At 40.8% G+C, this 24,800-nt stretch overlaps 1 protein-coding gene across 1 annotated transcript in view; it reads left to right on the top strand.

Annotated features, from left to right (window-relative positions):
* LOC104281466 (high affinity cAMP-specific and IBMX-insensitive 3',5'-cyclic phosphodiesterase 8B) overlaps positions 1-22,169 on the top strand; it is a gene marked incomplete at its 3' end in the record, with an annotated part of 34,357 nt that extends 12,188 nt beyond the window's left edge. The window contains exons 5-18 of the mRNA XM_009879464.1: positions 1,103-1,191; positions 4,988-5,066; positions 5,581-5,721; positions 7,455-7,543; positions 8,216-8,276; positions 11,276-11,327; positions 14,144-14,221; positions 15,071-15,147; positions 16,392-16,556; positions 17,362-17,407; positions 17,831-17,966; positions 19,682-19,880; positions 20,824-21,041; positions 22,034-22,169. Of these exons, the coding sequence (XP_009877766.1) occupies positions 1,103-1,191; positions 4,988-5,066; positions 5,581-5,721; positions 7,455-7,543; positions 8,216-8,276; positions 11,276-11,327; positions 14,144-14,221; positions 15,071-15,147; positions 16,392-16,556; positions 17,362-17,407; positions 17,831-17,966; positions 19,682-19,880; positions 20,824-21,041; positions 22,034-22,169 (1,566 nt within the window). The remainder of the gene's footprint in view (positions 1-1,102; positions 1,192-4,987; positions 5,067-5,580; positions 5,722-7,454; positions 7,544-8,215; positions 8,277-11,275; positions 11,328-14,143; positions 14,222-15,070; positions 15,148-16,391; positions 16,557-17,361; positions 17,408-17,830; positions 17,967-19,681; positions 19,881-20,823; positions 21,042-22,033) is intronic.
* Positions 22,170-24,800: the final 2,631 nt, after the last annotated feature.

The raw sequence follows: 24,800 nt of genomic DNA, 5'->3' as shown, positions 1-24,800 counted from the left end.
CAGGACCAAGCACAAGACCTTTCAGTTTACCACCTTTGTTTAGCAAAGAGAGGATACTCTCTCCTGTCTGGAGTATATAAAAGTTTGCTAACTGTTGTCAGCATGCTCCTTATTTTATATACTTTTCTGCACTTCTGGATTCACAGTGATAGCTCAGTGAGGGTACTTGTGCAGCGAAGTTTATTCAACCTTTGAGTTTCAGCTGCAATATTTGCTTGAAAACAAATTAAATGCCAAATACAATTAATTTTCTTTCTTTTTTTTTTTAGCATGAATGGTTAATGTCTCTAAGGCACTCTGTTTCCATTATGAACTAAGAATATCTTTTCTTTCATTCAAAATGAAACATCGAGGCAATACTGGGGGTTTTTTTAGGCTTTTGAGGTTTTTAAAATTATCTAATTCTATCTGGGTTGCTAAAACCAGTGGGAGAACTCAGAGTTGAGATTTTAACGTATTTTTGTACTTGCTTTTTATTTAGATAGCTGTGTTGCCCTAGGAACTGGAAAATTATTTTTCCTGGGGAGAAGGTAACTGAACACAAAGGGTACAACAAAAGCTTTTTATTTCTACAGAATCACAGGGTGGTTGAGGCTGGAAGGGACCCCTGGCAGTCCTTTTGCCCAACCTCCCTGCTCAAGCAGGGCCACCTAAAGCAGGTTGCCCAGGACCATGTCCACACAACTTCTGAAGATCTCCAAGGACAGAGACTCTGCAACCTCTCTGGGCAACCTGTGCCAGTGCTTAGTCACCCTCACAGTAAAATAAGTCTTTCCTGAAGTTCAGAGGGAACCTCCTATGTTTCCATTTGTTCCCATTGCCTCTGTTCCTGTAACTGGGCACCACTAGAAAGAGGCTAGCTCTGTTTTCTTACACTATTTCTACAGATATTTATATACTTGGATGAGATCACACCTTGAGCCATCTTTTCCCCAAGCTGAGCAGTCCCTGGTCTCTCACAGGAGAGATGCTTAATCATCCTCCTGTCCCTTTGCTGGGTTCATGCCACCTTTCTTTGTAAGGTTAGTTTTAGATGCAGGAACAGCAATAACAGTTTTAAACCATTCCAGTATATTTCATGTGCTCTTCATTTGTCTTCCAGCAATTCATGGAGAATAGCAGCATAACTGCTTGTTACAATGAACTGGTTCAAATAGAACATGGGGAAGTGCGATCTCAGTTCAAATTACGGTATGTAGAAGTGTGAGAAACTGCAAACATCAGCTGCTTGGTCTACGTAATTGTATCAGGTTACGTTTTGCTTCTTCCCAGCTACGTGTATATGTGCTTTGCATCTGTATGTCAACTAATATACTATACCCGTATTTCCTTCTGTTATTTTTTAGGGGACAAGTTTAAGTGCTCTAATAACTGGTAACCTGATAAAGCTTGGTCTGTGTATGTTTCATTCACTGGTGGTTTAAATGATGGCTTTCCTCAATGCAAAACGCAGTATGTGTCCTTTATTTTAACACTTGTTTGTGTCCCATGTGTCTTGAGGGCCCCATATTGAATTTGGCAATATTCTAGCCGCCATTACTACCAGCATTACTGTCAGGGCAAAATCCTTTAGCAGAATTATCGCGGAGCAACGACTTTAGCTCATTTAATGGCAAGAGTGGCATTTTAAAAGTGCTGTCTTGTGTGCACAGTTTGTGGTCTGCAAATTTACATGATGGTAAAACTTCATAAAGTCATTCTTGATCTCATATAAATGAGGAGATGAACACAGTCTTGATCCGGCTCTTCATAATCCACATTTTTATTTTTTTGCTTGGGCAAGACTTAGTGGATGGGGAGCACAGTTTTTTGTCTTGGTGAAAATTAAATGACTTTCATGACATTATCACTTTTCCTTTAATGTGACTAATTTTGTATTTAATACACATGCTTATACATGCATGTACAAAGGTTTGCAACACACTATATGGAAAAAGAAGCCCTTGTAATTAAGTGTCACACAGAGAAGATTTAGTTTCTTGGGTGGGATAAATTAATTCCAGTTCCATCTACAGAAAATACTATCACTTCTCTACAGATTTCAGTGTCTCTATTTAACAAGTAGATTTTTCTAAGGCTTTCTTGACAAACTGATTCTAAAGTGATTTCCTGTTCAAGTGACTACGTGTTTGTTCATGCCGAAAGCAATTACAGTAAAATTTTCAGAGAAAAAAAGTAGAATTTGGGCTCACACAATTTTTAATAGATGTTTTCCAAAACTCTGCAGGAAAATAAAGCAGCTGTGAAATTTTATATGTTAATTAGTTCTTACGGTGGTCCTGATTTGATTTGTTGGTCAGTTGTAAACGCAACATGAAATGAGTGACTTCTGATTAAGTTGTCATAGATCAGAAACCTCAGTTTTGTATAGGAAGATTAAGCTGTCATTCATTCACACAGTGTTTAGCAGTAGTGTAGTTCATGTTTCATTTCAAGAACAAGATGTGAATACAGTTTGAGCATCTCTATGTCAGTAATATCAATCATGAACACAGGTAATTAGAGCTCCAGCTCGGGGATAATGATTCATATTGGCTACTATTCTGCAAGTGTATTTATAGCCATTACCAAAAAAAATCTTAAACTTGATTAAAATTGGAAGGAAACTATGTAAGTCCCCATCAGCATTTAATCAGTTGACAGTTCTTTCATCCATATTGTTTATGGAAACAGCAGTATTCCACCCACTTGTAATTCTGCTTGCCTTTGCACTCTTGAAAGTAGTTACATAAATGGTGAGACTACTTCCTTTTAATTTATGTAAATAATAACATTATGTAAAATGTATTTTGTGTTATCATGTCTTTTGTATATTGATCATATATATATATGTTTGTGTGTGTGTGTATATTCATATCACCTCTGAACATGACTGTTCTGGGAACATTTGGTAGCATTGCAAAATACTGTGAAAAAAACAGTGGTATTTCTGAGTTTGCTACTGCCACTGCCAGATGTGGTCCCAAAATAGTTAAGTAAAGAGTTTAATAGGCCCAGGATAGTTAAATATACTTCTCTTCATGTAACAAGTCCAAGTAACACTTCTAACCAACATTTGTACTAGCATCTGGGGGTATGAAATAGCCTTTTGAAAGATAAACTTTCTGAAAAAGCGTATCTGTAACCTGGAAAAATTGGTGTTTTGCAACAGAGAATTTCCCCCTACTTCTGCCTGATTAGGCAGGTGCTCTGAATGAATTTGCCATTAAAATCTAGGCAGAACTAGTGTTTGGTAATGATATTTGGTTATAACTTTTCATCTGAGTGGTTTAACCAAGTGGAAAAATGTGTGTCACACTCTGTGTCTGTCTCACTGGGTGTCTCATCGTTTTGCTGCCTTGGTAGGTCTTCTTCGCAGTTTTGTAAAAGTGTAACGGAAGAGAGAATATTTTCAGAAGGTTAGTCAATGGAATTAAACTCAGGATATTTCAAGTGTTCAGATACAACAGAAACATGGTGAAAAAGTAGGACGAGCCCAAGAAAGCAATACCTAAGGGAATGACAGTGGTCAGAAGTGACTTTCCCTTCCAAGCAGGAACTTCACTTCTCCAGGTAGCTGCTTCTGATTTGAAGCTTGGTTGGACATCTGAGGGAGGTGTGTATTAATCAAAGAGTGTATGGGCCATTCAAAATTGTAATTTTACTGGCTTCATTGCCAGATCAAATGAAAATACTAAGGTTTGAATAGTGCAAACATAGCTGTGTGGTTTTTTTCAGAAATTTTACGTAATTACGTTTGTTAGCAGCTGCTGTACCAGACTGGCATCCATCACTGAGAAAAATTAGTTGTTTCACACAGCACAAAATCAGTCTTTGAAGCTAGCTTGGACTGCTAGAAAATCACTTGTAAAATTACATTGGGAGCTCCTTTCATTGTACAAGCTGAAATACTGCTGTTGCACGTAACATTTTTTCCTACAAATCTTAGTCTGTGTGGCTGTGTTTCTGTGTCTGTGTGTATGTTTCTTTGTGCATCCTATTAATTTTTGAGGTTTTTTCCATGATGAGCAGAACCAGCAATGTGCTGTATTTCTTAATTCTCTAGTCACTGGTATTAATTCAACTCCATTATGCAGTCTGGGATTAAGGTGTTACTTTTAGGTAAGAACTGTAGACAATAATGTTTATACATGGTGCATTTATACTCCCTGCAGTGAGAGGTACATGAAAGATAATTAGTTTGTGTTTAGTCCAAATCAAAGATGAAGTACTGACATGTATCAAAGCAAATATGCTTGGGTTGTTTCTTGCAGTATGAGCTCTCTTTGTGTGTGTGTGTGTGTGTATATATATATATATTTATTTCCCCTAGGAGCCTATATTAATGCTATTCCCATCCTGTGCAAATTATTATTTAAGCAATTTAAATTTTGTAGCAAGAAGGTAAGGCTTTTGTTTTCCTGCATTAGTTCAAGGATAGCTCTGAAAAAAAAAGAAAGGAATCAGAGATGATTTGGGCCTTTAATAAGGATTAGAATGTGTGGAAATCAAGTCACTGAATTATTAATTGGAAGATAGAAAATTCATATTTTTTGACTAGGACTTGTTTCCTTTAATTATGTTGTATTGCAACTTCTTTGATGTCCTTCTGTATTGAAAACTTCATGAATACCTGCGTGGTGATTTTTACGCTCCCTGTCTTTAATGATCACAAAACTTTCTATGCTGATGTAACAGCCATTTGTTATTTTTACTGCTAATTGTCAGTTCCTGCTGTCTAGAGCATGTTTGGATAAAGAAATACACCATTAAAATGCTGCAATACCCATGAGCAATTTTGCAATGTGATCAGCAGTAAAAACACGGTAACAGCAGGGATGCCTGAAGCTGAATTTCTTGAGAAAAAATCGTAATGGAGATAGTGACATGGTTTAGTCAAGACAACATGCTACTTTGTGGTTCATCGACTGATAAGTACAATATAATTATTTATATTGAGCAAAATGTTCTAACAATAAAACTAATGTGAAGCATTTGCTAATTTCAGGGCTTGTAATGCAGTGTTTACAGCATTAGACCATTGCCAGGAAGCTATAGAAATAACCAGTGAAGATCATGTCATTCAGGTAGGGGGAAAAAAGTTAACAATTCAGTTTAAAGAGAGGAACTCCAAAGAGATCTTTGCTCAGTGGTTTCTGTTCTATTTCGGTATTTTAATTTTCTTGGCCATTGGAAGGCTGTGTGCAATGAACTGCCTCATTTCTGGATGCTGCACATTGACACCTGCTGAATTTTTAATACTTTTCCTTCAATGACCTTGTTTAGATGACAATTTTCAGTCTTGCTTATGGTAAAACCAGCATGAAATATGTAGCAGAACTACATAACCTGTACAGTAAGGAGTTTTGGTCTCTTTCTGCGCATCCTGATACCAGCTTACGTATCACTCTCTGTGTGCAGTTCCTTACTTGAATAAAATGTTTCACTGATGCATAGTATTTTTATATGAAAAACACTGAATTGTGGGGCTGTGTGGTTATGACTTGAGACATACAACTTGTAACTATTTGACATATGTAAGTAGTTATCCTGTAAGTATGTTCTTTTTCATATTTTCCTAAAGTACTTTTGTTTTGGCAGTATGTGAATCCAGCCTTTGAACGGATGATGGGGTATCACAAGGGAGAGCTTATTGGCAAGGAACTGACTGAACTACCAAAAAGCGATAAAAACCGTGTGGATCTTTTAGACACTATCAACACATTTATCAAAAAAGGAAAGGTAAGCAAATAAAATAAGGTAATGCAAAAATGCTTTAGATTTCTATTGTGCTTTATTTTTACTGCTCTAGGTTTAAGGACACCAGATGTGGTTTTCATGTCTGCCCATGTAAGACCATAATTCTGTTCCTCAGATGTCTTAGGAGCATGACAGCCTCAGACGAAGGACTACAGGGTTCTGTAGCTTTGCTTTTAGCTTCTGACTGAACTCCTCTACTGATGTGTTGGCTTAAATCAGTATAAGAACTGTTTTTGTGTTACTGTTTTGCTTAGAGCCTATGGAGCTTTAGCTAGCTGGAACATAACAATTTGTCCTTCAGTCAGTCTCTCACTTGGCTGCATCATCCAACCAAAAGGTGTAACTGTTCTATCATAACTGCTGAGCCTTCATTGACTGCGTGCTTTAAGCACCATGTGGCACAATCAGTTGTGTCCAAAATACATTGGCACCCATTGGGGTTTGTTTTTATAACTGTATTTAGGATATCTGCAGTGCACTGTGAACTCCTGTTGTGGTGGTGATGGGCCATGAAAGCACTACATCTTCCTGGCCATATGTTCCCCTAATAATTGCAACAGTCTCTTATCCCATCTCCCATGGGCTGCAGAAGTACTCCTCACATTTCCCTGTCTCATGCCTCTGCTTCACAAACTTTGAGGAGTTCTTGAACCTTTAAGCCACTTCCAGAAGTGATCTCAGCTTTGGGGGTCGCTGTCTGGAGTTGTTTGCAGGTTCTTCTTGGTTCATTTATCAGTACCTGCAGGCCACTGTTGCTTTGCTCCTCCTCATTTATATAGGCTGCCCAGCTGCTTACACTGCCTGCTCAGAGGCTCTGTGTGTCTTCTGCATCTGTCCATCTTTGTCTGTGACAGAGAAGTATCTTCCATCCATTTTCCGACTTCGTCCTGCTCTGCTGCCGACTAATTCCCTCCTTACAATCTCTCTTCTCTGAGGTGGTAAGGAGAGAGAAGCTTTCTGCTTTGTCTTCCTTTCTTCTCCAATTTGCACCGGAGGATATCTTTTATCTCTGCATCAGTGGACTGCTTAAGGATGATGTATATATGGTTCTTGGTTAGCCTGCAGTCCTGTTCGTGTTTCCCTGTGGCAGTAGGGATGAAGGAAAATTCAGTGGTCAGTCAGAGAAATTGTCGTTTGTGTGGGAGAACAGGGTAAAAGATGCCTTGAAAAAATTGTTTCTTCCTTTTACTGATCTAGAGTGCCTTGGTTAACCATGGTCATGGGAAAACTGTCACGGAGTGAGGATAGGCTGTTGGTTACCTGAGGTTAGTAGAAGGACATCCTTAGGTCAAGGGCTTCTGAAATTTAGCATACATACTGCTTCATGATTTATAACTTCAACGCCGAATGGCGATCAACACAGAGTTTGGTTCTGCTGCTCCCAGGGGAGAGGTTCTCTGGATGTGCTGCAGCCACCACTGCTTATGGTGGTACCAAGAAAGAAAGTTTGTAGCCCCTCAAAGTCAATGACTCCTAAAGTTCTTTGTAAATATTGTATACTCTCTCACAAGAAAAACATATTTACCCTGTCCTTACATTAGCAAATGCCTGTTAAAGGTGCTACTCTGTATTAGTAAATTTTACACTACTTTAAAAAATAGTACTGTGAAATAATATGTAATTTTTAATACATAAGGACCATGTAGTAATACATTAATAATAGACTGCGAGCTGTGTATTCTTAGATGCTGTCTTTGTTTTGTGTGTTTGCTTAGGAATGGCAAGGAGTTTATTATGCAAGAAGAAAATCAGGAGACAGTATCCAGCAGCATGTGAAGATAACACCTGTGATTGGTCAAGGAGGGTAACTAAGTTGTCCAGAACATAATTGCTTTCCAGTTTTTAAGGGCCTTTTCTCTGCTTTCCCCATCTGCAAGTTTGACATGAACCTCCATGTTTCTAGTAGCAGGGTGATGATACAATGCTGACTTCAAGCATTGTGGAAGGAATGAGCAAAGTTCAGAAGAACATGTTCTATGCTGATGTTTGTCCATTTTGGCATCATTATATTGGCTAAAAGAACTGTAAAGTCATTACAATTAATAGAGCTACTGCTATAGATACCTGCAAGCTGACATTTTGGTTCATGTTCCCATGCTTTCCATTATGAAGATTTTCTACAGTATGTGAACTGTTACCCTGTCAGCTGGAAGGGTCAGCAGCTGACACAAACCCTTTGTTTGTGTGGGTGCTTGTCTGTGCTCGCACCTTTGCAGTGTAGTATGGCCATGTTGCCAAATTCTGCTTCCAGATGTGCAGGTGAATTCCTGCAGGAGCTAAAGGATAAGATGTCCCAGGATAAAAATGTAGGTTTAATGCTGAAGGAGTGCTTGTCACCCAGTCATCTGTTTGGTGTTCGGTTTGGTATCTTGTTTCATGAGGGTGTGGAGACCTCTGCTTTAGAAAACAGCAGTGTATCACTTCATTTCTGTCTTTGCCATTTGATATGGTAACAAGTGCTTGTTTCTGTGGCTAGGAAAATAAGACACTTTGTGTCCCTCAAAAGGCTGCACTGCACCAATGAAAACAACAAGCAGGTACCATATTTCTTTCATGTTCTAATTTTCATTGCTTTTAGTAAACTTTTTTTGTTTGTTTAGAAATTGGTGTTTTTCCAAGAAAATGTGATCCGCATTGTAAATGAGATTCTCACTGAAGCAAGAAAACTTTAGCATTTGCATAGTCTATTCTTTTGTAGGACGGCTGAGTAGAGAAAGAAAGATTTTATTTCCCTGGATCATGGATGTGACAGTTGAGTCCATGATACTGTGTAGCAGCATGGTCTGTAGTTCAGAGGGAGTTTAGGTGCTCCCATCGTACTTGGTGTCATCTGCAAACTTATTAAGTCCAGATGTCCAGATGATTGATAAAAATACTAAACAGAACTGATCGCAGTCCTGTGCCCCGGAGAACATCACTTGAGACTGACCACTAGCTGGGTTTAGCTCCATTTGCCACCACTCTTTGGGCATGGCCAACCAGCCAGTTTTTCACCCACTGAAGGGTATGCCCATCCAAGCCTTGAGCAGCCAGTTTCTCCAGGCAATGCTGGGGGAAACAGCGTCAAAGACTTTGCTAAATTTGAGGTAGACAACATGCAGAGCCTTTCCCTCATCCGCCAAGCTGATCACCTTGGCATAGAAGGAGATCAGGTTAGTCAAGCAGGACCTGCTTTTCATAAACCCATGCTGACTGAGCCCAAACACCTGATTGTCTTGTACATGCTACGTGATGCCCCTCGAGATGATCTGCTCCATGACCTTCCTCAGCATGAAGGTCAGACTGACATGTTTGTAGTTCCCTTAATCCTCCTTGTGGCCCTTCTTTTAGATGGGCATCACATTTGCTAACCTCCAGCCCACTGAGACCTTGCTGGTTGTTCAGGACTGCTGATGAATGATGAAAAGTTGTTTGGTGAGCACTTCTCCCAGCTCCTTCAGTACCCTTGGATGAATCTAAGCAGGCCCCATAGACTTGTGTGCAGCTAAGCGGTGCAGCAGGTCACTGCCCATTTCCCCTTGGATTATGGGGGCTTCATTCTGCTGCTTATCTCTGGCTTCCAGTTCAGGGGCTGAGTACCCAGAAAACTGCTGGTATTACTATTAAAGATGAGACAAAGAAGGTGTTAAGTACCTCAGCATTTTCCTTATCCTTTGACAGTATGTTTCCCCTGCATCCAATGAAGGATGGAGATGCTCCTTAGCCCTCCTCTTGTTGCTAGTGTGGTTATAGAAATGTTTTTAAATTGTCTTTTATAGCAGTAGCTAGATTAAATTCTAATTAAAACTAATGGGGAAAAAATGTTAAAATTTTTGGAAATTGCTGGGAACTTAGACTGTTGGAAGTTCATCGGTGGTATTCTGTAAAATCTGACTGCTGAAGCCATCCCTCTTGCATGAATCTTTGGAGGGGGCAGGTAGTAACAAGTCAAGAGAAAAATCTGCTGAACTTCTGGAAGAACTTGGAAGGGCTCATCATTAAAAAACAAGGCTCAAACGTTTTAAACTGACCTTATCTTTGAACTAAAACATCGATTTTAGTATTAGCAGCAAAGTATCATTTACAGTAGCAGGATGTTTTAAAGTGCTTAGGCTAGAGAGCAACAGTGTTTTGTAATAGAAGTGCTAAAGTTATATGTATTTATTTTTAGTTAATTATTTAAACCTTATTGTTTCATTTATAGATGGTTTCGATGTTGATTTGAAAGTGAGATAGAATCTGATTTTTTTCTGTAGTATACACACAGCTGAAAAACTGGTACAGAGAATTGTAGATGTGGTACTCTTACTATAAGATAATGAGTACAAAACAGTTACAAACATACAGCCATCTGTAAAAAGCAGCAGTGGGAACACAGATAAAAGTACTTTTCTGTTTTTCATTGTCCTGTTCATTGGGCTGCCATGAATCCAAGCCAGTAGGCTTAAGAAACAAATTTTAGTTAGAGGCTTGTGTCCAAGGCCACATTGTTTTCTCTGTACTATTGGCCCTGTTAGAAAGCACCTCCAATTCACATTTTTTCACATTGATTCATAAGTGGTTATTGGTAAATAAAGCACTAACTTGACAAGCTATAGGTCTGGGTAGACTTAGACGTTTGGTGGACCCATGGAATACGGCCTCTGAACCGTTCTCCACAGATATGGAGGTCTACCACAAAGGTTAAAGACCACAGCATAACAGAAAGCATGGTCTGTGGAGATTTAAGGTCCACTGTGGAATAAACAAACTGCACCCAACAGAACTAAGTAATCACTCTGTTTCATGTCTGTGCTGGGAATGCCTCCTTGCCTCTAGTAGAGCACCAGGTGCTCTCACATTGCAAGAAAAGTTCAGACAACGAATTTTGGGGACTTGGATGTAGTTTTGAGTCTGGGTCTTCTTAAAACACGATTTCTGAAGGAAGGGTCATTCCTTACACTCTCTCAGACAAGTTGCATAGGGAACGTGAATTCAGAGTGTCCCTTCTCCTTTTTTTTCTTTTTTTTTTTTCACCCTTCTTACTCATGGAAAACCACTCCTGAATTTTGTTTGTTTGGGTTTTTGTCCTCCACTCTCTTCTCTTTCACCATCTTCCCCTCCTCCCTACAATAGCAAAAAAGGAGGACAAGTTGGAAGGTGTGCAAGAATGATGGAAAAGAGAATTTATATCATTCCCTGCTCTGGCAGAGGGGTTGAACTGGATGATCTTTTGAGGTCCCTTCCAATCCCTAATGTTCTGTGATTCTGTGATTCTTTCCTTTCTTTCCTGAATAATCTCTGTGTGCTGTCACTGTCATACGCAGGCATTTACAGGAATTTAGTACATAAAAGAACTATTATATCTGTGATTTTCTGCATTGCATATCTGTTTAGTTTCATATTATTTCTCTGCATCTGATTACACCTAAAGAAGAGTCTTTGCCAAACAATTTTTTTTTTCTTATAATAACCAAACAGAAAATGCTGGATAAGGACAGGATTGAACATAGCCCTTTTAAAATCTTTTTCTGTTCTTTTTCCTTACATATATGTTTCGCTCTTGGTACATCTTCAGCTCTGCAAGGGTCACCATGATGAGAAGTACACGGGAGACAATTCTCAGTCAGGTTAGAATACTATCATTTGCCTTTATGTACCACTGTGCTTGAGGTCATGGCTGGGTGATTTGCTGGTATGAAATTTCTCTCCCCTCTGCTGAGTCAGTGATCAGAGCAGATGGCCAATGACAGATGCCAGCTACTCTGACGTCGCACCATGAATTAGATTTGTAACCATCGTTAATAATTCAATCTCCTGTGCAAGCTCTTGCTATGCACTTGGAGTTAAGATACGTTGCTCTTCCTTCTATTAAAGCACTCTGTCTGATCCTGAAGCTGGCATACCTTGGCACCCCTTTGTGTTTGAAATTAATGTAGAGCTGTGCTGATTTGTGCAAGCAGATCTGCCATAGTGTTTCCAGGTTTAGGACCCATCAGTGGGCTATTGATTTGGCCCCAGCACAGGGCTAAGCATGCAGGACTGTGGTGTCCAGGGTAGCTCTAATCATGCTCTGTTAGTGCCAACTTGTTGCAGTGTGTCTGCACAACCCTTGCCCTCTGTCTCTAGGCTGATTTACTTACCTGCAGTCAGCATGTTCAAGCTCTCAGAAACTTCTGCAGATAGCTTTTGACCAAAGGTGTAGGGTAATCTCTTCTTCTGATACCATGTAATGTTTGGAAACACTTTTCCCTCAAGAAGGGGGCACTAAAGGTAAATTTTAAACTTGTGATGCCAGTGACCTGAGCCAGATGCAGCACTGCTGCCTTATCCTAAGCGAACAGGTTCTCCCACCCGATTACCTTCTGGCACCCAAGGCCCTTCTTGCTACAAAACACTAGACAACATTACTGTGCAATGTCAGGCAGCTTCTGATATTCACATGCAAGGAGAATATAACATACCAAGAGTGTGGGAATTGACTTTTGACATACCCTACTTCTTTGACTAATATAAGAATATGTGTAAGGATTGGAGAGCTTTGTGGTGCCAAATAATAGTTGGGAGTGGAGAGAAGAGACAGTATATGCAATTTGCAGCTCTCATTACCATTACTGCCGTCAGACCTGATCCACAGTATGTTAAACTGCTTGCTCATGTGTCCCTGCAATAAATGCATTTTTTCTTTCTCGCTGTTTCTTTCCCGCAAACAGGAAGGTAGGAACACTCATGAATTACTGAAGAACACTTATTACTAGTTAACGCATTGTTACTAGCTTGCTGATGAGTTTTACGGATTACACAAAACATTTGGATTTGCTTGTTGTTATGACAGATTTCAGCAAAACTCGGAAGCCAGATCCCAGGAAGCCATGTTGGTGGCTACAGGGCAGAGGAAGCAGGCAACCTTAGAGTCATGTGTGTGTGATGCGTACTGTCCTTCCCTGCAGCCTGTGGCTGTGCTCCAAGAAAAAATTTCCAGAGCCATGGACATAAACCGTGGTGTGCTGAGTGTAGATAAATAATCCACAGTATCGTGCTATTTGCAATGGTCTGATTTGTAACAAATCTGGGTGGGGAGATATTCTGTTCCCCAGGTGAGGGAAGTTTTTTTTATTTAAGCATTTAAATGTTTTCAGCTGAAATCATATTGTGTCATAGAGTAGCCACTGTGACTCCTCAGGTGGCACTAGCAAAGTTTCCACCTTGCTGGTTGTTTTTTAACATGAAGAGACCTGGCTTGTCAGCTACTGCCACTCACAGCTGTGTTTATGTGTAAATGTTTGCTCCCACTTAAATTCCTCACGTTAAACTCCTCCAAATGTTAATGCAGGAAAAGGATTTGAAAGAGGATTTCTACAAAATAAATAAATAAAATAATTTAATATGCGTTAGTTATGCATCTGCGGCAAGGAAGAGAATTAAACCAGAAGTAATATTTCAGTAATTTTCAAGATGGATATATTTTTAATTCTGGAGAATTGTATATTAACATTTTATTTTGCCAAAGGCAGGTTGCATATATCCCGTCTTGTAGTAATGCAAATTGGTTCTTATGTTGAGAATATAAATTCTACTATATTTCTGAATCCTCACATGGTGGTTACTTCCTTTCAAAGGGAATGGGTACTATAGAGAATCTTGCAGAGGGGTGCATACGTGCATGGTTGCTGTTGTTAAACATAAGACAATGCAGACTGTAATGTTTTGGAGGAAGAAGAAATTTTACTAAACCTTATTTTCTTCTCTTTTTTGAGGCTTTTTCCAAGCATTTCATCCAGCTTTTACATTTGTCTGGATGTGATAATTTTTCTTGCTTTAGCAAATGGCACTTTCAAGAATGACAGCTTGCTGTGTTTTTCATTTTCACAGCAGCTGAACTGATTGTTTATAGTGATTCTCAGTATGCTGGATTTTTCTTAAACACGGGGTACAAAAAATTACTGCAATTAAAGCAAAAGCTGTCTGAGCTTGAATTGTGCTTTGGCTGGTGGAGTGTAAACTGAGACAGGATTTTCCTCACTTGGCTAAATTTCTAGGCAGTTAAACTCCAGCTCGTTCAGTTGTCAATGGAGAGCATGTCACCGGAGAGTTCAACCCCCCTGCCTGATACCTCTCTTTTAATCACAGTCTTTGGCAACTACCTTAGACAAAGACAGCCTGAAAGATAGCTGCTTTTAGGCAGCTGACATTATGTGAAGCAATTCCCCTGTTCCATAAGGCATCTTGACCTCTTTGTGAAACAGCTTTCCAGGTGACTTTAGACAAGTCACTGTGGATTGATAGACACTGATCCCCTTGTTCTGATGTGCCAAGATTACAATATTTCCCCTACTTATGTGGTATTGTTAAGGTGATTTAATTAAATGCTAAGAATTTGAGGTGGAGGAGACTCTGTAGCGGTCTTACTTGATGGATTTTCAAAGCTTTTGTTTTGTATTTACAGAATCCCATTCCTTCAAATGCAAGAACAGAAGGAAAGACTCAGCTGATATTAAGTCAATAACGTCTCAAAGTAGTGATGGTAAGAGAGTAAACTGTCAAGAATGATGTTATAAATAAAGAACAGACTTTCCCTAGGCAAAAAAAAAAAAGCAGAATGAATGAATTCACAGCTCATTGCACAGAGATTACTCCAGTAGTTTGTAACTGCTGTAAAATTTCTTTATTCTGCTTTGCAAAACAGTGCCCCAGCATGACTACCAGCATCAGTATACGATGCCACAGGATGGGGGCAACCTGCTGAAAGAGCAGTGAGGCATTAGTTACACCTCCCTTAGAAAGCTGCACATTGTGCTCCCAAACCAGTATTTTGGTTTCTTTGGTGCCGGACAGGAAGGGATCTATTGCTGCTGGATGTAAGAGAGCAGTACTGCTTGCTGAGGCTGAGACAGCAGTGGCAGAGATTTCTTTCTGTCCTGGTATGTAGTAAGGGAAGCAAAGCTTATGGGGAGCAGGCATGGGTTCTGTTAGAGCACCTGAAATGACAGACATACACCACGATGAGGGACACACACGTACTCTGATAGGAGGAGCCACGCTGGACAGAGGCCCATTGCAAACAAAACCAGAGTGGCAGGTACTGTGCATGAAGTATAGTACAGCTTAAGCATAGTTTCATTTCAATATAGCTGTAGTGATGGACGGACAGAAAAGCTGGCAGCAGAAGTGAGGGATGTCTGCAAAGAAGGTAGACAACAGTGCAAGAAACTGAATAGGAAAGCAAGAACTTACAGGAGGAGAGATACGTGAGAAGTGGTCAATGAGACTGTTTTCTGTCGTGCTGTTCCTCAGTGACAGCTTTATGCACTCTTTATATGCTGTCATCTGATTTACTTTTGTGGCATGTGAACAGTGCTCTCTTTAATGGCAGCTCCAAGTTTACAGACTCGAAGGTTCTCTTCTATGGCAAGGATCCACTCAATGACAATAGAAGCTCCTATCACAAAGGTGAGTCCTGAGCACCACCTTTTCCACATACTCAAGAGTCTGGGGTTGCTCTCACAGGGAGGTTTGTGGCAGGACAGCCAAGGGTTTCTTGCACCTTGTATTTAACAAAATAATTTAAGTAAAATATCTTTTTTCTTGCCACTTTCTGTATCTCATTATCTCATTCCAAAATCTGGTCATAAGGAAGAATATTTAAAAAAAGAGGAAGAGGATGCATTGCTTGTGGCAAGAAGGGGATCCTGCTCTGTTGGGCCACGCATGTGTAGGAAGACATGTGCTTCTACTCTGACCTTTGCTTTTGCCGTTGATATCTGTAAGACAGCGTGCAGAGGAGAGAGCACCTGCATCATATTCTGCCCACACACGCTCTTTCCTGCAGTCTTTTCTTCAATATCTGTGCTATACAAACCCTGCTGTTGCAAACCAGCTGCACAGTCACTTGTCAGGAAAACAGAGTGCCTGCCATCTCCCACCCTCAAACCACTTTTTCTTCTATCCCCATCTTCTTTTCCTATCACCAAGCTCTTCACTTCCCAGCACCATCATGCCTATTGGAGCAGCTGACTCCTTTCCTTTTCCTTCCCTGCAAGTCCTGTAGTGCCCCTGCGGCAGCTTCTGGTTGCTGGAGAAGACACACTGGGACTTTCTCCCTCTCAGTCGTGGCAGTGCCAGGACTAGTCCTTGGTGCTGCTGTGTCATTGCTGCATTCCCAGGTTGTGGCTGAGACAAAAGCTGGGAGGCAAAGAAGAGCAATCCTCTTCTCTCTCAACCACAGCCCAGCTGTTTCTGCTCTCTGCCCTTCGTTTTCACATTGAGAAAACTAAGACTTTACATCAGATATTAGGATATCTGGGTCAAACCCCAGGAGTCTGTTTGTTTATTTTTTTCTCTAGGGTCTAAATCATTGCTTCGGAGCAAGTCTGGCCATACTGAAGGACTGGGACATGGCTAGTTTTTTGTCTACCCTCCTGCAACTATTTCAGATATTTCACACCTTTCTGCTTTCACTTGCCAAGAGTTTGCCAGTTACAGATAGCAGATGGGTACCAAGGAATATGAGCACAAATTTACATTTTCAGAGTTGTACTTTTAAGGATTGGTGGGCATTACATAGCATTTGCTAAATAGGAAGAAGCATAATCAAGCCAAGAATTGTAAATTTGTAATTATTTGTAAGCTAATTTTGTAATAAGAAAAAAAGCGCCATTCACTTTTCTTTGCCTGCCTCCTTAATCTGCTTTCAGGTTATTAATATAATTAATGCTGCCCAGGAAAATAGCCCCATCACAGTAGCGGAGGCCTTGGACAGAGTTCTGGAAATCCTGCGGACGACAGAGCTTTACTCCCCTCAGCTAGGTACCAAAGATGAAGATCCTCACACAAGTGATCTTGTTGGAGGCCTGATGACTGTGAGTAAAATTAGCAAAATTACTGCTACCAGCGTCCTACATAACAGTTCAGTGCTCTGCTGTGTTAAAGTTTCACAAGGAGTGGGAAAGGGAGTCATAATTCATCACTACTTCATTTAAGTATTTTGTCCGTCTGCCAGCTGTAGGCACCGAGATGTAGTAAGATATGGCCACATCACAGTCCATTGGGTGCATTCATCCTCATGTAGAAATGAACACGATTGCTGCTAGGAAGCTATATAATGCAATCTGATTTTTCTCAAGGAGATACTTTTTTAGAAACCCCAGAAGCTTAGATGGAATTAGAGGGTTTGCTCTGCAGCTTGTCCAGTGTAAGAGTGAGGTTAAGGCAATGATGTTCTTTCTTTAGTCCTGCAACAGCAGCAACACTGTCTGCCAGAGACAGACCACCTAGATTTCGTCATGGTCTACTTAGTTTTTTAACATACACTGAGCTAATCCTTGCCAAAAATAATATAAACAAAATTAAAAATAATTTGACATCAAAAATCATTTGACAGTGGTTAATCTGGATTATGAAATCGTGCAGATGCCAATGAAAGGGACAATAAGAGCAATACACTGTTTAGTTAGTAATACCCTTTCTGGAGAACTCATACTAGTGTTCCTTGGATCTTTTCATATCTGTTTTAAAAGACCTTAAAACAGGGATGGTGCTTACAATGCCATAATAGGAGCAGTGCTTTTGGTACATAGGAATAGTACCTAAAGAGAAAGTGCACGTAATGTTTTTGCAATTTATGATGATTGGTTACTCTGATTTATGATAAACTTGCTTTTTCAGGATGGCTTGAGAAGACTGTCAGGAAACGAGTATGTGTTTTCTAAGAGTAAGCCACCATTTTAAACTTCCATTTGCATGTGTGACTTCTCTTGTAGACGCTAGTGACATAGAGCTCATGCTCATTTGCAGTGAGATGCATGTCTTTGTAAATTGTTGTATAAGTGACTCCAGAACAAATACTAGACTGCTTCCATTTTGGAGTTGCAGTAGGTTCAATAATTAAAATAATGCATTTCAAAATGTAGAAAATCAGACTTGTAAAAAACCAAATTGTCACTTGAAGAAATGTTCACTGATCTTTTTGGTTTGTGTACAAATCGTCTGTAGTAATATAAACCATATATATTATAAGATTTTACAGACTTTTTTGTGTAAGGAAAAGAGGTTTTTTTTCCTTGAGAAAGAGTTGTTTTCTAAATGGAAAACAATAACCCAGAAATGTTGTCATTCACAATTTCCATTTCAACAGATATAAACCTGAGCCATAGTCACCTTTCAGTGCCAAACACCATCAGTGATGTTCCACCCTGCATTGCACAGCTCCTGGATAATGAGGAAAGCTGGGACTTCAACATTTTCGAGTTGGAGGCCATTACAAATAAAAGGTACTGGACTCCTTTCCCTGAGTGCCCACAAAAAGGTTGTTGAGGAGCTATAGTAGGAAGCACTTTGCTCTGGAAAAATGGAGGCAAGATACAGCAAATCTACGAGAGCTTTCGTCCTTTTTTTGTGTGTTGGTACCACTTGTCCCACTTAATGAGCTGGGTGTGCCCCATGGTCAGGATGCACGCGAGGCCATGGAAAGCACTGTGCAAACTCTTGTTTTCTCTGACAGTGTCTGCAGCCCTCCAGGATGTTTCCTGTTCAATTTTTACTTTGCTTGGCTCCCATCCACTCTGTCCAGGTGACACTATTTGGCACAGTCTGCTGTCGTTACATGCTGGATGTCTCACAAAGGCCCCTTTTTCCTGCTGATGTTCCAGTGGTCATGCTGGAGAAAGCAAGTCTCTCCCCTATCTCACCTAAATCACCCGGTGATTTAGGAAGCTCTGAGGCAAATGTGGCTTTTGATTATAAGGATAAAAAACTGTGATGGAGGGTAAACCAGTGACAGGATCAAGACTCTGAGATTTTAAAACTTGTAGTTAAAGAGGACACCATTACTTTTGAGATCATGCAGACCACAAAACTAAACATGTCATCCACAGAGGAAAGAGATTTTTATTCCAAAATGCAAAGAATTTTTGAGAGACTAACAGGTCTCTTCTGTTTGAAGAGAATGGCCATTTTCAGAATTTGCAGTTGCCTGGTTTTAATTTGCAGATGTTGGCTTTTGGTTATGCCTTTCTTAGCCGAGGAGCTCTGCAGCAGATCATCTTGCACCAGTGAAAATTGTGACTAATAGAAGTTTGTTATGGGCAACACAGAGGAAATAACAACCGAGAGTGGATTTGGATTTAAGAACCAACAAGATTAGAGATTTTACTCTATTTGCTGTTTCACACACAGACTCATCACTATGCTCTCTAGCGCTGCATTCACCAGACATCAAATTCCCTCTCCTGCTGGAACATCACTGCTGGTAGGATTCGGGACGTGCCAATGCTGTTTAGTCCAGCCCATGCCACTTGAAGCAAGAAAGTAGCAGGCTTCAGTTTTAGACATTAACCACCTCCAAGCCCAGTTACCCACTGCCTGCTAGCACTAGGGATTCAAGGCAAGAGGCAAGGAGGGTCTGATGGCAGATTCCTGCCTCAACTCCAGTCCACCTAAAGCTAGAAGTGTTCACATGAAATAACCTGGTGCTAAGAGCTGCTCTGAAAAGCATCAATATACGGTACATATTGCCAACTTCAAATAGCCAGAAAGTAGAAATCTGGACACGCTGAAGTCACAGTAAACATCTGACCTTTTTTTGTCTTAGCGCTTTTCAAACCTTTGGGATGTACTCATGTCATGTTCAAAGCCTGCTTTTTCTCCTCAGAAAAAAAATGTATTTTTGGTTGTTTGACAGATACTAAAAACGTGAAAGACCTGAGCTTGTAAGATTTTTTTCTGAAGCCACAGGAACTGGTGAAATTCCAGTGGACCGGCACCATTTCTACTAAACATATTAAAATAATGTCTGAACTGATGGTAGCTGTAATAATTTTTAATCTTGGCCAGGCTTTTGAGAGGTTTTAGATGTGTGATTTAAAAATGTTTAACATTTCACTGTTACCTTTTATTTTTAAGGTCTTGGTTTCTTTGTCAAAACTATCACTCTTTAGAACATCAAAAGTTCCTACTTTACAGTAGTGTTTTTTCTTCTGTTTTTCAGACCATTAGTGTATTTGGGCTTAAAGATTTTTGCCCGGTTTGGGGTCTCTGAATTTTTAAACTGCTCAGAAGCAACACTGAGAGCGTGGCTGCAGGTGATTGAGGCCAACTACCACTCCTCCAACTCATACCACAACTCCACACACGCAGCAGATGTCCTGCATGCCACTGCCTTCTTTCTTGGGAAAGAGAGAGTTAAGGTACAACCATCACCTCGGAGTCCTTTGGGTTAGGATTTCAGTGTGTTTGCCATTTTATGTGTGCCATTCAAAAGTCAGATGTTTACTCAAATAATGGTCCTGGCTTCATCTATGCTTTTGAAGTCTTCCTGTGGTGCCCTGCAGGCCCACAGAGTTTCTGTCAAGTCTTTTGAGTAAGGAATTTTCACTTTCACGTAACAATCATAGGGGAGGAAAATGTGGCTCTTTTTTATCTCTTGGTAAGTGGCTGTCTGTAACAGCTCTTAATAAAGCTTTACAAAAGCTTTGGAGTGTGAGGTGCTGATCTCTTCTCCTGAGTATCCAGTGACAGGATACACAGGAACCGTTCAAAGTTGTGCTGAGGTGGTTCAGACTGAATGTTAGGAAGCATTTGTTTACCAAGTGGGTGGTCAAACACTGGACAAGGCTTCCTAGAGAGGTGGTTGATGCCCCAAGCTTGTCACTGTTTAAGGAGCATTTGGACAATGCCTTTAATAACATGGTTTAACTTCTGGTCAGCCCTGAATTGATCAGGCAGTTCAACTAGGTGATCGTTGTAGGTCCCTTCCAACTGAAATATCCTGGCATGTTCTGAAACACACAGGCTGTGTAGGAGCAGAGTCAGTGCAGAGTCAGAGCAAGAGTCAGAGTCAGGGAAGCACACAAAGTGGAAGAACACCATTAGAGGATCCATCCACTATTAAGAGAACTTAATGCAAAGATATTGCTTAGGTGACAGCATAGTAAAAAGTTCCATTAAGGAAAAAGGGTTTGAGTAACAGTGGGAGGAGTTTTGGAGTAGGTAACCTGTTGGAAAACAATTGCAAGGAGGTAGGATCCCTGCACTCAAGCTTACACTTGGGTATTTGTGGGTACCTCGAAATGATCAAAAATTATTTACTGTAACTTTGTACTACATGATAATTTTTCTCTCTTCCTGTAGGGAAGTCTTGACCACTTAGATGAGGTGGCTGCATTAATAGCTGCCACCATTCATGACGTAGACCACCCTGGACGGACAAACTCTTTCCTGTGCAATGCAGGCAGTGAATTAGCTGTCCTTTACAATGATACAGCTGTATTAGAGAGTCATCACACAGCACTGGCATTTCAGCTTACAACTAAAGACAGCAAATGCAACATTTTCAAGAATATTGATAGGTAGGTCCAACGGAGAAGCAGAGTGTGCATGCGTGGATCACTTCTTTGGCATTTTTACTTTGAGACCGATTAAGAGTTTATCATCTAAACCAGAAATTACAGTTTAAACAGAGACATTAATATTTAACCTCTTCCAAAATCCTATGTAGACATAATTTTTAAAAAGCCTTTTATTTTCTCTTCCTGTCCTCCAATTTGTGTTTTTTGGAAGCTGATAGGTATGTTTGGTAACCTTTTATGGATTACAACGGCACAAACCAGTTGGAAGCCTCAAGGTTGTGTCTTGACACCCTGCCTTTTCATTGCAGGAGCCTGGAAGTGACTTTTTTGAGCCACATGTTTCCACCCAAGCAGCCAGATGCTGCATGTCATGTCTGCACGAGTTCCCATGCTTGCTGGCACCACTGCATTCACATGGGATGGAAAGGGGTGGTGGTAGAGGCCTGTGAAGCTCTGGGGGAGTTGGAGGCACCCTGCTGCTGGGCGTGCATGTAGCTTGGGCATCCCAGCTCTTCCAGGGACTGAGTAGGAGAGAAGGGGATCTGAAAAGAAAGGGGCCTGACCCTAAACAGGTAATGAATTTGTCTACCCCCTAAAACGCTGTTGATCTTTGGAAAAAAAAAAAAAATTTGAGTTCCTAGGGAACATGCAGGGAGGTGGAAATGTGTTGGTGCCATTCCTGGAGAAGTTGTCTTAGTGTTACATCATGAATTTAATTTTTTTTTTTTTTTTTTTACTTCTGGGGATTGTTTTTTGTTGGGTAAAAGAATCACAGAAAAAAGGCAATACAAGGATTTAGAGCTGGAGGAACCAGAAGAGGCATGATCTAGTCCATTCTTCCAATCCTATCTAGGTTGATTAGGAAATCTAAAGGTGCCAGCTCACATGGATGTGCTGCCCAGCAATGTTCGGCAGTGCTGCCTAGGCAGGGACAAGGAAAGGACGGCCTCTGTCTAGCAGGCTTGTGAACAGGAACTACTTTGCTTTCCTAGAAATCACTACCGGACATTGCGTCAGGCCATTATTGATATGGTTTTGGCAACAGAGATGACAAAGCACTTTGAGCACGTGAACAAATTTGTGAACAGCATCAACAAACCAATGGCATCTGAGGAGACCAGCTCACACGTAAGTACTTGCAGGACTTTACACCTTCGGGCATGTCAGTGAAGGTCTTCTCAGACAACTTTAAGTATCCTTTTTATTCACGTAATATTAATTTTTATTGTGTTAATGCCCAAAAGACACAATTAGGTTTGTGACCTCACACCTCAAAGTGTGAAAAAAATACTTTTTTTTCTTGTTTTCTATGTCTGGCTCTGCCCTTAGCTCAGTTAAAAACTTCATTTTAAAAGCATTGCCTTCAAAGCCATCTTGTGTTCAGAAAGCATGTGCTGAGTGCTTTTGTAAATGCAAAGTTCTGTGCATGGACCCAGGCCAGCACTTTTGCCTGTGGTCCTTCACTCCGCACAGTGGGATTTGCCTAAGCGTGGGGATGTAACTGAGGAACTTGCCCTGATGATTTTCTTTCTGTGTCATCTGGAGCCTTCAAACCACAAGGCATAACTCCACTGCTTCCTGATACCTCTCCAAACCATCCCCATTCCTGACTGTACAAAGAGATGTCTGGGCCTTTATTCCTATCGATTATACACCCTAATGCTCCGTCACCAGCCAGGGTATATTCCATAAGATGCCTCCAAGTCTCCCAGGCCAGGCCCCTCTTTACCTTCTCTTGTTGCTTCTCAAGGTTGAGCACTCAGTGCCTGACAGGATTCTCCAGGTCTGTATTACTCACCTAAGCAAAGACCGTCTTATCATAGCTTAGTGAAACTAGTGCTTTGTTAGAAACATTGGGGGGAAAAAAGGTCAGACCAAATTAAAAATATTTAAAGATATTAAAAATAAATAGAAGTAGCTCCTGTCAGTTCTCTGTAAGTGGACTTTTTGCACTGTAGACAGTCATGGGTGCAGAAACGAGTCAGGACCAGTGGGGTTTATGACTTCAGGGACAGCATTACAAGAGTTGAACTGATCCACCTCTAGGGACCTCTGAGCTCCATTCTTCCAACAGTTTGAGCTGGAAGTCACAAATGCTGCCGAACCTCACTGGCTCTGTGGATGCTTTTCAATGCACTCCCCAGCACTTCCAACCCTGGAAGGCTCACTGGATGTGACACTGGGTCTTAATTAGCCCGATCACCTTCAGTGTCAGAAGTCTCACAGCACTGGAGGACGTGGTTTGGGCCCTGCTGGGGGTCCCTATCACCGTTCCTGCACTGCACTCCTAGCTCATCGCCTGGCGTTGTGTTCCACGGGTTTGCCTTCCTGGCATGGACTAAACTAGGACAGTGGGGATCTCAGTTCAGATAAAAGCCCAGAGGTAAGGAAGGTCCACATGGGTGGGTGGCATGGAACTACCCACTCTCAGGTTTCTCAGTGCTTGCATGTGAACCAGATAGCAGCTTGCTCTTACCAATTTTGGGAAAAGCCCTCTAAGGTGTCAAGGTGAAACGTGGCTTCAGTTCTTCCTCTGACAGCTCAAGTGTTTTCTGAAATGTTTTCTCCATCTCCACTCTTTTAAAATCTCACAAGTTTTCTGGCATGCCCACGTTGTTCTATAGGATTTAGATTCACAAGTGTCACTGAAACCACAGTGTTTCCAAGCTCTAAACATATTTCTGGGAATCCCCCTTTTTTCCCATGAATGCATTTATTCCAGCACTTCCTAAAGAGCCTTTAAATGTTCTGCATACATTCTATTGCAATCTGTTTTGCTAGTGTATAGAAAACATTTTTACTCACTCACCTTTATCTTACTGGTTTATAGCAGAGGCTATTTTAAAGTGCACAAGAGTCGGCGAACAGAAGTGGAGCACACAACCACTTGTATCACAGACTTGTTTTTTCCCCAGTATCAGGTTGTTCTGTTCCTTATTGTTAAAGGTGGTTCATCCTATTTTTGATCTTGAACAGCACTTAAGAAACAGGGTTAATTTGGCTGCTTTTTGCTGGGCTGCCTATGCTGAAAAAAAAACCCTGCTAAACGTAAAGTTAGAAGATTAATGCCTGAACTGGCAAGAGTCACTGCAAAGTATCTCCCCATAAACCACAAAGACATTAATTTAGCCATGGTGGTAAAAAGTATGTTCACTTTTTGACTCAAGAGTTGAATTTAAGCAGTGAAGGGAGGCCATAATTCCACAAAATCTATTATTTTAAAAATAGTGTTAATGCCATGGTGAGCTGAGGTGGAGGCTTTTTATTACTCAGTACAGAACATAATATACCTGTACCCTTCTCCACTGTTCAAGACTCAGAAGATGATGCTACAGCAGACAACTAATCTGTCTCCTCTACCTGCTCTCCAGAGCAGTCAACAAGCAGTTCGGTATTTTACTGCCTAGCAAGCAGAGGCTTTCTGCAGTCAATCTGTGACTCCTGCGTTTTTCTACTATTAATCCCGTAGATTATCTGAGACTTCATCCTAGCTGGTAACTGGCTGGCAGCCAGATGCCAACTCAGCTGTTCTATCACCCCACCTTCCCTGCCAGACAGGGGGAGAAAATATATATCAAAGGCCCCATGGTTTGAGATAAAGACAGGTTGATCACCTGCATCTACCATCCTGCGCAAAACAGACTTGATTTTGCGGAAATTAGTTAAATTTATTAAAGAACAAATCAGAGAAGAGTTGTTAACTTCCTAGGAAGATGAACAGCCTCACTCTAAGTGCCTCCAGGTCGTAATGGAGGTGGG

Source organism: Apaloderma vittatum, unplaced genomic scaffold (assembly GCF_000703405.1).
Source record: "Apaloderma vittatum isolate BGI_N311 unplaced genomic scaffold, ASM70340v1 scaffold21572, whole genome shotgun sequence".
Classification (NCBI taxonomy): domain Eukaryota; kingdom Metazoa; phylum Chordata; class Aves; order Trogoniformes; family Trogonidae; genus Apaloderma; species Apaloderma vittatum.
The sequence above is the reverse complement of the archived record's forward strand: the minus strand, read 5'-3'. Positions and strand labels throughout refer to the sequence as shown.